Source organism: Pleuronectes platessa, chromosome 8, assembly GCF_947347685.1.
Source record: "Pleuronectes platessa chromosome 8, fPlePla1.1, whole genome shotgun sequence".
Lineage (NCBI taxonomy): Eukaryota > Metazoa > Chordata > Actinopteri > Pleuronectiformes > Pleuronectidae > Pleuronectes > Pleuronectes platessa.
The window spans coordinates 17,859,053-17,873,444 of record NC_070633.1 but is presented as its reverse complement, the minus strand read 5'-3'; the positions used below and the strand labels follow the sequence as shown (position 1 = coordinate 17,873,444).

At 42.8% G+C, this 14,392-nt stretch overlaps 5 protein-coding genes across 10 annotated transcripts in view; all 5 read left to right on the top strand.

The window, feature by feature from the left end:
* LOC128445521 (protocadherin gamma-A4) overlaps positions 1–14,392 on the top strand; it is a 248,766-nt gene that overhangs the window by 157,866 nt on the left and 76,508 nt on the right. The gene's annotated exons all lie outside the window — the stretch shown is intronic.
* On the top strand, positions 589–3,168 carry LOC128445543 (protocadherin gamma-A2). The gene has a single exon (XM_053428298.1). The coding sequence runs from the start codon at positions 775–777 to the stop codon at positions 3,166–3,168; it is 2,394 nt and encodes a 797-aa protein (XP_053284273.1). The 5' UTR covers positions 589–774.
* LOC128445539 (protocadherin gamma-A2-like) lies at positions 3,690–6,570 on the top strand. The gene has a single exon (XM_053428293.1). The coding sequence runs from the start codon at positions 3,897–3,899 to the stop codon at positions 6,297–6,299; it is 2,403 nt and encodes an 800-aa protein (XP_053284268.1). The 5' UTR covers positions 3,690–3,896; the 3' UTR covers positions 6,300–6,570.
* On the top strand, positions 8,544–11,202 carry LOC128445534 (protocadherin beta-16). 2 transcript variants are annotated; one of them, XM_053428288.1, is made up of 2 exons: positions 8,584–8,612; positions 8,790–11,202. In XM_053428288.1, the coding sequence occupies exons 1-2, from the start codon at positions 8,584–8,586 to the stop codon at positions 11,200–11,202; spliced, it is 2,442 nt and encodes an 813-aa protein (XP_053284263.1). The 2 variants fall into 2 exon arrangements, with proteins under 2 accessions (XP_053284264.1, XP_053284263.1); XM_053428289.1 differs by having other exon boundaries at positions 8,544–11,202.
* On the top strand, positions 11,720–14,314 carry LOC128445537 (protocadherin beta-16). The gene has a single exon (XM_053428292.1). It carries the CDS (start codon positions 11,906–11,908, stop codon positions 14,312–14,314), a length of 2,409 nt encoding a protein of 802 aa, XP_053284267.1. The 5' UTR covers positions 11,720–11,905.

The following is a 14,392-nucleotide window of genomic DNA, read 5'->3' as shown; positions in this document are numbered from 1 at the left end:
ATCTATCTATCTATCTATCTATCAATCTATCTGTCTATCTGTCTGTCTATCCTCTGACGTTGAGCTAAACTCTCCTCTAGGTGATGATCGTATTTAATTGCTATCATCCATTGCTCTTAGTAAAGACATCAAACAAAACAAACAAACAAAAAACGTGCTGTTAATAGTTTATGTTGATTTTATTGCGTGGTTTTACTTTGACCAGCACCACGGACAGCGCTAGACGAACCACCATATGAGGTTGAGGCAGATTCTCGTGTATGGCATCTGTCATTGTGTTTTTCAGTGACGGACTGAATGACTGACTGAGACACTTTTGGTCACCATGGTGCAATGCGGTTTTTTCATGTACCATGTCCTGTCAATAGTCATTTGTGTCGTCTTTTATTTGAATCTATAGAATGCTACTGTGAGAAGTTCTGTGAATAGTATTTTTTTAAACTTAAGTTCCTTGTCTCCTTAATAGCCCCATATACTCTGCAGTTTCGTATTTTGCACTCTTGGCGACGCTGTTGGCCAGTGTGTGTTAGTGTCATTGCATTTTTCAGCAGTGCCTCCCTGATCATTTTGTTGCTGTGGGATGTAAGGACGGAACCACACAATATATCTGTCATCGAGAAGAGTACACACGGACCAAAGAGTTGGAATAATTTACATGGACATTTTAACTGACGTTTTTTATTTTCTCGGTACCGCTGTTTGTGGATTACTACTGCCTTTTCTGTGGATTATTTTCTGATTCTTTGTGACGGTGTAGCTCCGTTGAACGGAACAATGAGACGGCAAGTGCTTTTGTTTCTCTCGACGCTCTCTCTCTGGTCTGTGCACGGGCAGGTCAGCTATTCCATCCCCGAGGAAATGTCGAAAGGCTCAATGGTCGGAAACATCGCACAAGATTTAGGTTTGGATTTAAAACGGCTGAAATCCGGAAAAGCTCGCTTGCATGTTGGAAACGGCGCCGAATATATCGAGCTGAATAAAGAAAAGGGCCTCCTTCTCATTCGGGAGAAAATAGACAGAGAGGCGTTATGCAAACAGACGAGTCCGTGCGCTTTACAGTTTCAAATTATTTTGGAAAACCCCATCGAGTTCTATCGTGTAACAGTCGAAATAACAGATATAAACGACAACGCTCCTATATTCAAAATGAACAGTATGTTATTTGAGATAAGTGAATCGGCTGTCAGGGGGGCAAAATTCGTATTAGAGAAAGCATTAGATACTGATGTTGGAGGAAATGGGCTCAAGAGCTACTCCCTTAATCCGACAGATAACTTCGTTTTAAAACTCAACGGAAACGCAGATGGAGAAAAGGAGGTTGAGATGGTCTTGGAAAAACCTCTTGATCGTGAAAAACAAGAGCATCTGACTCTAACACTAACCGCTATCGACGGAGGTGAACCTCAGTTGTCAGGGACAGTGGAAATTCATATAACTGTATTAGATGTGAATGACAATGCGCCAGTGTTTACGCAGTCAACCTATAAAGCGAATTTAATGGAAAACACCCCGAAGGGAACTTCATTAATGACTGTAACGGCGAGAGACGTAGATCAGGGCGCCAATAGTTTGATAACGTACTCCTTATCTAGTAACACGGAGGGGATTCTGAATTTATTTGAAATACACGGTACAAGTGGTGAGGTACGTTTGATCGGAAAAGTAGATTATGAAACATCAAAACATTATCAGCTAAATGTTAAAGCAAGAGATCAAGGTGGGCTCACTGACTCCTGCAAAATACAATTTGACATAATTGATGTGAATGATAATGTTCCGATAATAGATTTGATGTCAACTTCACAGTCTATACCGGAAGACTCTGGGATACAAACAGTTGTCGCTGTGATGAATGTGCACGATGCTGACTCGGATAATAACGGAGTGGTTACATGTTTTCTTAGCGAGAATGTACCACTAATCATTGAAAATGCATCAAATGGTTTTTATAGTATCGTCACAAACAGTGAATTAGACAGAGAGAGATTCTCAGAGTATAACATCACAGTGAGCTGCTCTGATGAGGGCGTGCCCTCCCTCTCCAGCAGCGTCACTCTCACCTTACAGATCTCTGACGTGAATGACAACGCGCCTGTCTTTGAGAGGAGCTCATACGAGGCCTACATTGTAGAAAACAACACACCAGGTCTCTCTGTATTCACAGTGAAAGCCAGAGACGCTGACTGGAACCAGAATGCCCGTGTTTCTTACATACTGGAGGACTCCTCTGTTAACGGAGTGCCAGTCTCCTCGTATGTGTCTGTTAGTGCTGATAGTGGAGTCATCCATGCAGTGCGCTCTTTTGACTACGAACAAATCAAAGATTTTCACTTCCGAGTCAAAGCTCAGGATGGAGGCTCTCCTCCACTCAGTAGCAACGTGACTGTGAAAATACTGATCCAGGACCAGAACGACAACCCCCCTCAGGTGCTGTACCCAGTCCAGACTGGTGGCTCTCTGGTGGCTGAAATGGTGCCTCGTTCAGCAGATGTGGGCTACCTGGTCACTAAAGTGGTGGCTGTTGATGTGGACTCTGGTCAGAATGCCTGGCTCTCCTATAAACTGCAGAAAGCCACAGACAGGGCGCTGTTTGAAGTGGGCTCACAGAATGGAGAAATAAGAACTATCCGCCAAGTCACTGATAAAGACGCAGTGAAACAAAGACTGAGTGTTATAGTGGAGGACAACGGGCAGCCCTCTCGTTCAGCTACAGTCGTTGTTAACGTGGCGGTGGCGGACAGCTTCCCGGAAGTGCTGTCGGAGTTCACTGACTTTACGCACGACAAGGAGTACAACGACAACCTGACTTTTTACTTAGTGCTGGCTCTGGCTGTAGTTTCCTTCCTCTTCATCACGTGTGTAGTGGTTATTATCTCAGTGAAAATCTACAGGTGGAGACAGTCTCGCGTCCTGTATCACTCCAACCTCCCCGTGATTCCATATTATCCACCACGTTACTCAGACACTTTGGGGACAGGGACTCTCCAGCACGTGTACAATTACGAGGTGTGCAGGACGACTGACTCCAGAAAGAGTGACTGTAAGATCAGCGGAGCTGGTAGTCAGAACGTGCTGATAATGGACCCCAGTTCTACAGGGACGATGCAGCGGATACAGAGTGAAAATAGCATCCTGGATGAACCAGACTCTCCTCTAGAGGTTAGTTAAATAGTCTTCGTATTTGTGCTTTTGTTTCGCATTCTTAGCAGAGTTCCCTTGATTGTAAACGTTTTGCTTGATATTCCGATATTTTCATCTATAGCCTAACTTAATGTTTAATCAATTAACTTTTTTTAAATGCACCTTTTGTAGGTCAAATAAATCTGATGACTCTTTTCGACATAACACAATGTAAACAGGAATCTCAAAACATTTTAATACTATAACTTGGATAAATTTCAGTGGCAAATGGTTTGGTATATAAGACAATATGCAAAAAGTACAATCCACAGTTTTTGCTACTTAAAAACAAGTAAATCATTGCTTTGAGTGTTATCTGCAGAAGTGTAGGCATTTTTTCAAATTGAGTTTGTATTCATACTGAGTTTCAATCACATTCAAATATAAACTGAACAACAGAGAGTAAGTAGTTCATGATGGAGTTCTGCAGTTTTATATTGTGAACTCTTAGGGCCGCTGTTCACCACAGTGTCGACGGCAGACAGTGAGGTTGTTACAGCACCTCCCATGTAGCATCGACATAATAAAGAAAGAGTCAGACGGGAAAGAACGGACACTCGAGTCATGGAGAATATTTGATAAACGAATCGATCTTTTGTTCTTCTTTCTCTTTTGTGGATTATATTTTCGCTGGTTTAACGTTTCATACTGGATTCAATATCAGTTTTCTGGGATATAAACAAACTCAACCTTTTGGAAGCATTTCGGCAAGAACAATGACGAGGCGAGTACTGCTGTTCATGTGTCTCCTCTCCGTCGGCACGGTGCTCGGGCAGGTCAGCTACACTATTCCTGAGGAAATGGCCAAAGGATCTTTAGTCGGCAATATAGCGCATGATTTAGGTTTACAAACCAAACGTCTGACATCTGGTAAAGCTCGAATTTATACCCGAGGCAGCGACGAGTACATCGAGCTGAACAGAGAAAGAGGAGTCCTCCTCGTCAAAGACAGAATCGACAGAGAGGCGCTCTGCAGACAGACGACGCCGTGCGCTTTGCATTTTCAGATTATTTTAGAGAATCCTATGGAATTTTACAGTGTGACGGTGCAGATCACAGATATCAATGATAATTCACCGACATTTGAAAAAAGTGAAATGAAATTTAAAATAAGCGAGTCAGCGATCACGGGGGCAAAATTTGTGCTGAAGGGGGCTGTGGATCTCGATGTTGGAATAAACGATCTTAAAAGCTACGAATTACAACCAACGGATAATTTTGCTCTGAAGGTTCACAGTAACGCTGATGGAAATAAAAATGTTGAGATGGTTCTACGGAAACCTTTAGACAGAGAGAAACAGGAGCAGATATCTCTCGTGTTAACGGCTGTAGATGGAGGAGAGCCGCAGATGTCAGGGACAATGATGATCGTTATTACAGTTTTAGACGCTAATGATAACGCCCCTGTTTTTACACAGTCCACATACAAAGCTACAGTTACTGAGAATTCACCTAAAGGAACAGTTGTAGCCACTGTTACAGCTACAGATGCAGATGAAGGCTCGTATGGGAAAATAACATATTCAATCACAAATACATTAGATGGCATTATTAAAGTATTTGAGGTAAATGAGGAAACAGGTGAAATCAGTTTAATTGGAAATGTTGATTTCGAAGACTCTCGAAATTTTCAAATAAATGTTCTGGCCAGTGACGAGGGAGGACTCACAGATTCTTGTAAATTAATCGTCGATGTACAAGATGTAAATGACAACAAACCTGAAATTAACATAATGTCGAAGTCAACGGTGATTTCAGAGGATGCTAAACTCAATACAGTCGTGACAATGATAAACATCGAAGACAAAGACTCTGGAGAAAATGGAAATGTTCGATGTTTTATTGGAGAAAATGTACCATTCATTTTGAAAACATCAACAAATAATTTCTATAGCTTAGTGACAGACAGTGAATTAGACAGAGAGAGATCCTCTGAGTTTAATATCACAGTGAGCTGCTCTGATGAGGGTGTGCCCTCCCTCACCAGCAGCGTCACTCTCACCTTACAGATCTCTGACGTGAATGACAACGCGCCTGTCTTTGAGAGGAGCTCATATGAGGCCTACATTGTAGAAAACAACACACCAGGTCTCTCTGTATTCACAGTGAAAGCCAGAGACGCTGACTGGAACCAGAATGCCCGTGTTTCTTACATACTGGAGGACTCCTCTGTTAACGGAGTGCCAGTCTCCTCATATGTGTCCGTTAGTGCTGATAGTGGAGTCATCCATGCAGTGCGCTCTTTTGACTACGAGCAGATCAAAGATTTTCACTTCCGAGTCAAAGCTCAGGATGGAGGCTCTCCTCCACTCAGTAGTAATGTGACTGTGAAAATACTGATCCAGGACCAGAACGACAATCCCCCTCAGGTTCTGTACCCAGTCCAAACTGGTGGCTCTCTGTTGGCTGAACTGGTGCCTCGTTCAGCAGATGTGGGCTATCTGGTCACTAAAGTGGTCGCTGTTGATGTGGACTCTGGACAGAATGCCTGGCTCTCCTATAAACTGCAGAAAGCCACAGACAGGGCGCTGTTTGAAGTGGGCTCACAGAATGGAGAAATAAGAACTATCCGCCAAGTCACTGATAAAGACGCAGTGAAACAAAGACTGAGTGTTATAGTGGAGGACAACGGGCAGCCCTCTCGTTCAGCTACAGTCGTTGTTAACGTGGCGGTGGCGGACAGCTTCCCGGAAGTGCTGTCGGAGTTCACTGACTTTACGCACGACAAGGAGTACAACGACAACCTGACTTTTTACTTAGTGTTGGCTCTGGCTGTAGTTTCCTTCCTCTTCATCACGTGTGTAGTGGTTATTATCTCAGTGAAAATCTACAGATGGAGACAGTCTCGCGTCCTGTATCACTCCAACCTCCCCGTGATTCCATATTATCCACCACGTTACTCAGACACTTTGGGGACAGGGACTCTCCAACACGTGTACAATTACGAAGTGTGCAGGACGACTGACTCCAGAAAGAGTGACTGTAAGTTCAGCGGCGCTGGTAGTCAGAACGTGCTGATAATGGACCCCAGTGCTACAGGGACGATGCAGCGGATTCAGAGTGAAAAGAGCATCCTGGACGAACCAGACTCACCTCTAGAGGTTGGTCTCAAGCACTAACACAAAATGTTGCATTAGCAGCAAAGCTTGTGGTTTCTTTTCATTCGTTTGCACCAAAAACTGGGGGAACTTGTAACTAATTACAATGCAATTGACTTATACTTCTTCCTGTTGTCATTTTCACTCTTAGAATCAATCTTCTTTTGTTGTTTTAAAGCGACCTCTTTACATACTGTTTGATTGTTTGTTTATAGCAACATTACAGTTTTGACCCTGTGTATCCTTGTCTTTACAATGTCAACCTTTGAAAGTTGCTTGAGAACTAAAGAGACTCATGTGGAAACTAATTTAAAAGTTGAATATACTACGCTGAATTCAAACTTGGATTTTTTTATATCAGCAATGTTGTAATCAGCTCTTATTCTTTATTGCAAGAGATACAAACTATTAATAAATATCGATTTGTTAATGTTGTCTTTAGCTGTCGAGCAACTAATATCTCTAAACTTTGTGTTCAATACAAGTTTCAAGTCAACTGGACTTGGTAAAAGCAATATATTGTCTGTTAATCTACTGTCTCTACTTTTGGCAACACACAAGGCTTTGATTAGATAGACAATGGTGCTGAGCTTTAGATTGTGCTAACACATACTATATCTGGAATTAACAGTTAACCTGCTTACTCATATCCCCAAATAATTAACTTTTCAAGTAGCGTAATTTTTTCGGTTCATGTCATGTTTGCACATTTTAGCTTTAGATGAAAATCGAGGTAAACTGAAAAATTTACCAGATATATTATTTGAGGGGCTCGTGTTGTGGACTTCTTCATCAGCTATTTCCACTCTATATACTATACATTCAGCACCAGGGCTGTGGACAGCACTTTCCATAGAGGGATAAAGCACCAAGATAATCGATGAAGAGTTATTCCCAGTCAGTCCATCACTCCGAAACACATCTCCACATTGTCTTTTTCCAGAAGAAAATGTTCCACAATGTTTGTGAATCTAACATGTATCTAATTTATTGGCAGTTATTGTGTTTTTAGAATCCCTTGGCATATAGAAAATATTATATTTTCTAGCTAAAGACTGGATGGATTCAGGGGCTGATATGCGCTCTGAAATGAGCTGTGTTTTCTTTTTATTCGGACAATGAACACTTCCTTGGACAGGGTTTGCCTAGCTGTACTTGCATCGAGGAAAACATATCGTCTCAAGCTAAAATCTTGCTGTCTTTGTTGTCTGAAATACATACCTGTTGTTGATAACATATTGGTCATGAGGCAGGACACACCCACGTCTTTAGATGCATATGTTGGGATTTGCTGTGATTACAGTCCTCCTATCTCTGATGATGCTAAGTATGTTCAGTATGGGTCACAGAAACATAATATGGCACTCACTCTGAATTCCTGCTCCATCTTCATACAAACTAATGCCTGTTTGAAGGGATAGAGCTATGGAACGGAAACAAAATAGCTTAAAGATGTAGAACAAGCAATCACTTTGATTTACAGTCAAACTCTGTGTACAGCAAGTGGCAAATAGTAAGTAATTAGTATATTGTCATTTTAAATGTTAGGAGGATCATGTGAAAAAAGAAGTGTCTGTTTGGGTACATATGGTGATAAGTTATCTTATGCTTAATCTGTTTACCCAACAACAAGCTCAGCCAAACATGTTCAATTGCCTATAACTTATCAGCTTGATAAAGGTTTTACTGTGGCTGAACAGCAGTAAATGCATTTTTATAATGTTCTGAAGTCTATAGGATGTTTCTTTCCCGTGCTCAATTTATCATAACAGCAAAACATTTATTATTTAGAGATTTATGAACATAATTTACCAAGCACTGATGGTGCCTTTCCCCCAGAACTGTCATATAAAAAAGTTTTACTCAAGTGAATTTGTTTAATATCTGACTTCGTTTAAAAGATGACTGTTTATTATTCTAGATTTCCTTGACAACCTTTTAGGATTTAACTGTTTCTGATTCCCTGAACATACTTTTATTTTCTACTAAATAACTTGGAGTAAAAAAGGAAATTGCTACCACAACAACTGCACTCTAAACCCAGTTATGTCTACATTGTGTAATTTGCTTTTAAATGTAATTTTACTTGAGTAAAGTGATTATACAACCCCCCCTGTAAATTGAAACGTTGCTCAGGAATCAAACCGAGTGGTGTGATCTATTTGTTTTATTCGGACTGGGAGTCCTTCTTATTTCCTTATACTGAGCGTCCTATACTGCACATTGCAGTTTCCTGCAGTGCAAGTCTTTGGACTCTCAGGGCCGCTGTTGACCAGCGCAGAAGCTTCTCCTTTCATTTTGTGACATGAAACTGAGACAGAGACGCACACAGAACACTGGCGTCGTTGCAGAAACCCGGACTTCTCGGCGATGCGAGTCGTTTTTCTCGGATTCACAAAAAATACACGGATTTTATCAATCTTCCTCTCGAACGCTTTGTGATTGAGGAACCTTTGAGGCTTTGTGGAATACAGTATCTTTTACATCTCCAGGACTCTTCGAAGATAAATTGTGGACGAGAACAATGAGACGGCAAGTACTGCTGTTTGTGTCGCTCTTTTCCCTACGCTCAGTGTTCGGGCAGGTCACCTACTCCGTTCCGGAGGAGATGACAAAGGGCTCTCTAGTTGGTAACATAGCGCAGGATTTAGGGCTGGACGTAAGAAGACTGAAGTCGGGCAAAGCTCGCATTTATACGGAGGACAATGCAGAATACATCGAGCTGAATAAAGACAGAGGAGCCCTGCTTGTGAAGGAAAGGATCGACAGAGAGGCGCTGTGCGGGCAGACAACACCTTGCGCTTTACATCTTCAAATTACTCTGGAGGACCCGATTGAATTCTTTTCTGTTACAGTCGAAATTAATGATATAAACGATAATGCACCGAGCTTCAAAAAGGAGGAGATGAAATTTAGGATCAGTGAGTCTGCGGTTATTGGAGCAAAATTTGTACTCGAGAGAGCCATGGATCTGGATGTGGGTGTTAACGGATTGCAAGGTTATTCGCTAAAACCATCAGACAATTTTCAACTGAAACTTCACAATCAGCAGGATGGAAGTAAAATAGTGGAAATGATTTTGAAAAAACAACTAGATAGAGAAGCGCAAGAGCATCTCTCGTTGACGCTCACAGCTACTGATGGGGGTGGTCCTCAGCTGTCGGGGACAATGCGAATAGACATTTTAGTGTTAGACGCCAATGACAATGCCCCAGTTTTTACGCAGGAAATTTATAAAGCAACCGTTGTGGAGACTGCTCCAAAAGGTACCATTTTGAGCACAGTTAGTGCTGTAGATGCAGACAAAGGCTCCAATGGAAAAGTGTCGTATTCAATAACAAACACGTTAGGTGATGGCCCTGTAATGTTTAAAATTGACGAAGACAGTGGTGTTGTAGCTTTAGCTGGAAGCCTGGATTATGAAAAAGCACAGCACTATGAAATACACGTACAAGCTAGTGATGATGGAGGACTAACAGATTCATGTAAGATTATTGTTGACGTGACAGATACTAACGACAACCACCCCTCAATTAATGTAATGTCTAAGACGAATTCGATATCAGAAAATACCAGGCCAGGAACTGTAGTAACTATATTTAATGTTCAAGATCCTGACTCTGGAGAAAATGGAAAAGTCTCATGCAATATCGAAGAGCACATGCCATTTCTGATGAAAACAACGTCGAAAAAATTCTTTAGCCTCGTCACAGACAGTGAATTAGACCGAGAGAGATCCTCTGAGTTTAATATCACAGTGAGCTGCTCTGATGGGGGCGTGCCCTCCCTCTCCAGCAGTGTCACTCTCACCTTACAGATCTCTGACGTGAATGACAACGCACCTGTCTTTGAGAGGAGCTCATATGAGGCCTACATTGTAGAAAACAACACACCAGGTCTCTCTGTATTCACAGTGAAAGCCAGAGACGCTGACTGGAACCAGAATGCCCGTGTTTCTTACATAATGGAGGACTCCTCTGTTAACGGAGTGCCAGTCTCCTCATATGTGTCCGTTAGTGCTGATAGTGGAGTCATCCATGCAGTGCGCTCGTTTGACTATGAGCAGATCAAAGATTTTCACTTCCGAGTCAAAGCTCAGGATGGAGGCTCTCCTCCACTCAGTAGTAACGTGACTGTGAAAATACTGATCCAGGACCAGAACGACAACCCCCCTCAGGTTCTGTACCCAGTCCAGACTGGTGGCTCTCTGGTGGCTGAAATGGTGCCTCGTTCAGCAGATGTGGGCTATCTGGTCACTAAAGTGGTGGCTGTTGATGTGGACTCTGGACAGAATGCCTGGCTCTCCTATAAACTGCAGAAAGCGACAGACAGGGCGCTGTTTGAAGTGGGCTCACAGAATGGAGAAATAAGAACTATCCGCCAAGTCACTGATAAAGACGCAGTGAAACAAAGACTGAATGTTATAGTGGAAGACAACGGGCAGCCCTCTCGTTCTGCTACAGTCGTTGTTAACGTGGCGGTGGCGGACAGCTTCCCGGAAGTGCTGTCGGAGTTCACTGACTTTACGCACGACAAGGAGTACAACGACAACCTGACTTTTTACTTAGTGTTGGCTCTGGCTGTAGTTTCCTTCCTCTTCATCACGTGTGTAGTGGTTATTATCTCAGTGAAAATCTACAGATGGAGACAGTCTCGCGTCCTGTATCACTCCAACCTCCCCGTGATTCCATATTATCCACCACGTTACTCAGACACTTTGGGGACAGGGACTCTCCAACACGTGTACAATTACGAGGTGTGCAGGACGAATGACTCCAGAAAGAGTGACTGTAAGTTCGGCGGAGCTGGTAGTCAGAACGTGCTGATAATGGACCCCAGTGCTACAGGGACGATGCAGCGGATTCAGAGTGAAAAGAGCATCCTGGACGAACCAGACTCTCCTCTGGAGGTTAGAAAACTTTAACATTCATACATGTTCTATTCGTAATTAAAATGTACAGGTATTAATGCATTATGTTTATAGTCAGTAGTTTTCAGTGGGAGACAATATATATAAATGTCTCAGTTTCTCTGTAAAGTCCCACCATTCCTGTTCAGCACCATGGAGAGCGACACTCAACACCAGTGATTACGTTGTCCTTGTATCTTTGGTCTTGGCTTCATTTGTTTATATATATTATGAAAGTAACGTTCTTCAGTTACATAAAACAACTTTTTTCTGATTACAGCACTTAATTATTATATAAACAACACTTATCAAGTGTGACCATCAAAGTAGTTATTTGAGAATATATAAGTAGTTATTTAAGAACTCAATTTACTCCGTTTTTTCTCTCTCGTTTGACACTGTGACTTTCGACTTTATTTATTCATATCACATGTAATTTGCTCAGTCAACTCAAAGGGTCGCTGTTGGCAAACGAGTTGCTGTATACCTACTTGTTATTTTTGTCTGTGTCCTGCCTCTTCGAGTCGATACGTTGAGCACAATCAGAGAAAGGCAGAGTGAACAGTCTGCGCTGATAAAAATCCCTGACAAAGGTTTTACCGGACACATTGCTGAGCTTTGCATAGCTGGATTTTGGACGTATTCCTCTTTTCGTCCACTAACTTCACATCGACTGCAACGGAGACGTTTTTCGTTTAATGATACAGGAAACGAATCGATGTCGGAAAGAACAATGAGACGGCAAGTACTGTTGTTTCTCTCGGTGCTCTGTCTCAGCTACGTGGTCGGGCAGGTCAGCTACTCCATCCCCGAAGAAATGGCCAAAGGCTCTGTGGTCGGTAACATAGCGCACGATTTAGGTTTAGATCTTAAACGGTTAAAATCAGGCAAAGCTCGGGTGTATACGGGCGGCGGTGCACAGTACATCGGGCTGAATAGAGAACGGGCAGTCCTCCTTATACAAGAGAGGATAGACAGAGAGGCTTTATGTGGAGAGACGACGCCTTGTGCTTTACATTTCCAGTTAATTCTGGAAAATCCAATGGAGTTGTTCCGTGTTACTGTGGAGATTACAGATATAAACGACAATACTCCTAGTTTTACAAACGCAGAAAAACGCTTTGAAATTAGCGAGTCCGCCGTCATAGGATCGAAATTCGTATTAGAGAAAGCTATTGATTCCGACATCGGTATTAATGGTTTACAACAATACGCACTTACTCCAACAGATAACTTTGCATTGAAACTAGAAAACCAGGCAGACGGAAGTAAAAAGGCAGAGATGGTGCTGCAGAAGCCTCTGGATCGAGAAAAGCAGAATCGCATTTCGTTGTTACTCACAGCAATAGATGGGGGAGAGCCGCAGATGTCAGGGACAATGCAGATATTTATCAATGTGTTGGATGTGAACGACAACGCACCCACATTCGCTAAACCGCTGTACAGAGCAAAAATACTCGAGAATTCTCCAAAAGGCACCAGCGTAACGACTGTCAGTGCCTCTGATAAAGATATTGGCTCGAACGGAGAATTATCATATCTGATATCGCCCAGTAAACGGGTTTTATATAAATTATTTAAGATTGACTCGAAAAGTGGTGAAATTGTCCTAATCGGTGAAATAGATTATGAAAAAGCAAATGTTTATCAGATCGATATTGAGGTTACAGACCGCGGGGGACTCTCTGATTCCACGAAGGTGATAGTTGACGTTATTGATATAAATGACAATAATCCTGACATAAACATTGTTTCTAAATCTGAATCTATTTTTGAGGACTCGCCTCCAAACACTGTAATTGCAATGTTGAGCATAAGTGACCCAGATTCGGAGAATAATGGAAAAGTGCAGTGTAACATAGACAATAACATTCCTTTCAAAATACAAACAACACTAAATGGATTTTATACCTTGATTACAGAGGTCGCTTTAGACAGAGAGCTCGCTTCCCGATATAATATCACAGTCGTCTGCTCTGATGAGGGCGTGCCCTCCCTCTCCAGCAGCGTCACTCTCACCTTACAGATCTCTGACGTGAATGACAACGCGCCTGTCTTTGAGAGGAGCTCATATGAGGCCTACATTGTAGAAAACAATACACCAGGTCTCTCTGTATTCACAGTGAAAGCCAGAGACGCTGACTGGAACCAGAATGCCCGTGTTTCTTACATACTGGAGGACTCCTCTGTTAACGGAGTGCCAGTCTCCTCATATGTGTCCGTTAGTGCTGATAGTGGAGTCATCCATGCAGTGCGCTCTTTTGACTACGAGCAGATCAAAGATTTTCACTTCCGAGTCAAAGCTCAGGATGGAGGCTCTCCTCCACTCAGTAGTGACGTGACTGTGAAAATACTGATCCAGGACCAGAACGACAACCCCCCTCAGGTTTTGTACCCAGTCCAGACTACTGGCTCTCTGGTGGCTGAACTGGTGCCTCGTTCAGCAGATGTGGGCTACCTGGTCACTAAAGTGGTGGCTGTGGATGTGGACTCTGGACAGAATGCCTGGCTCTCCTATAAACTGCAGAAAGCCACAGACAGGGCGCTGTTTGAAGTGGGCTCACAGAATGGAGAAATAAGAACTATCCGCCAAGTCACTGATAAAGACGCAGTGAAACAAAGACTGAGTGTTATAGTGGAGGACAACGGGCAGCCCTCTCGTTCAGCTACAGTCGTTGTTAACGTAGCGGTGGCGGACAGCTTCCCGGAAGTGCTGTCGGAGTTCACTGACTTTACGCACGACAAGGAGTACAACGACAACCTGACTTTTTACTTAGTGCTGGCTCTGGCTGTAGTTTCCTTCCTCTTCATCACGTGTGTAGTGGTTATTATCTCAGTGAAAATCTACAGATGGAGACAGTCTCGCGTCCTGTATCACTCCAACCTCCCTGTGATTCCCTATTATCCACCACGTTACTCAGACACTTTGGGGACAGGGACTCTCCAACATGTGTACAATTACGAGGTGTGCAGGACGACTGACTCCAGAAAGAGTGACTGTAAGTTCAGCGGAGCTGGTAGTCAGAACGTGCTGATAATGGACCCCAGTGCTACAGGGACGATGCAGCGGATACAGAGTGAAAAGAGCATCCTGGATGAACCAGACTCTCCTCTAGAGGTTAGTTAAATAGGGCTTAACTGTAACTTTAACGTGTTTGCATTTTTTTGTACTTACTATTATCATATACTGGGCGCTGAACGCAGT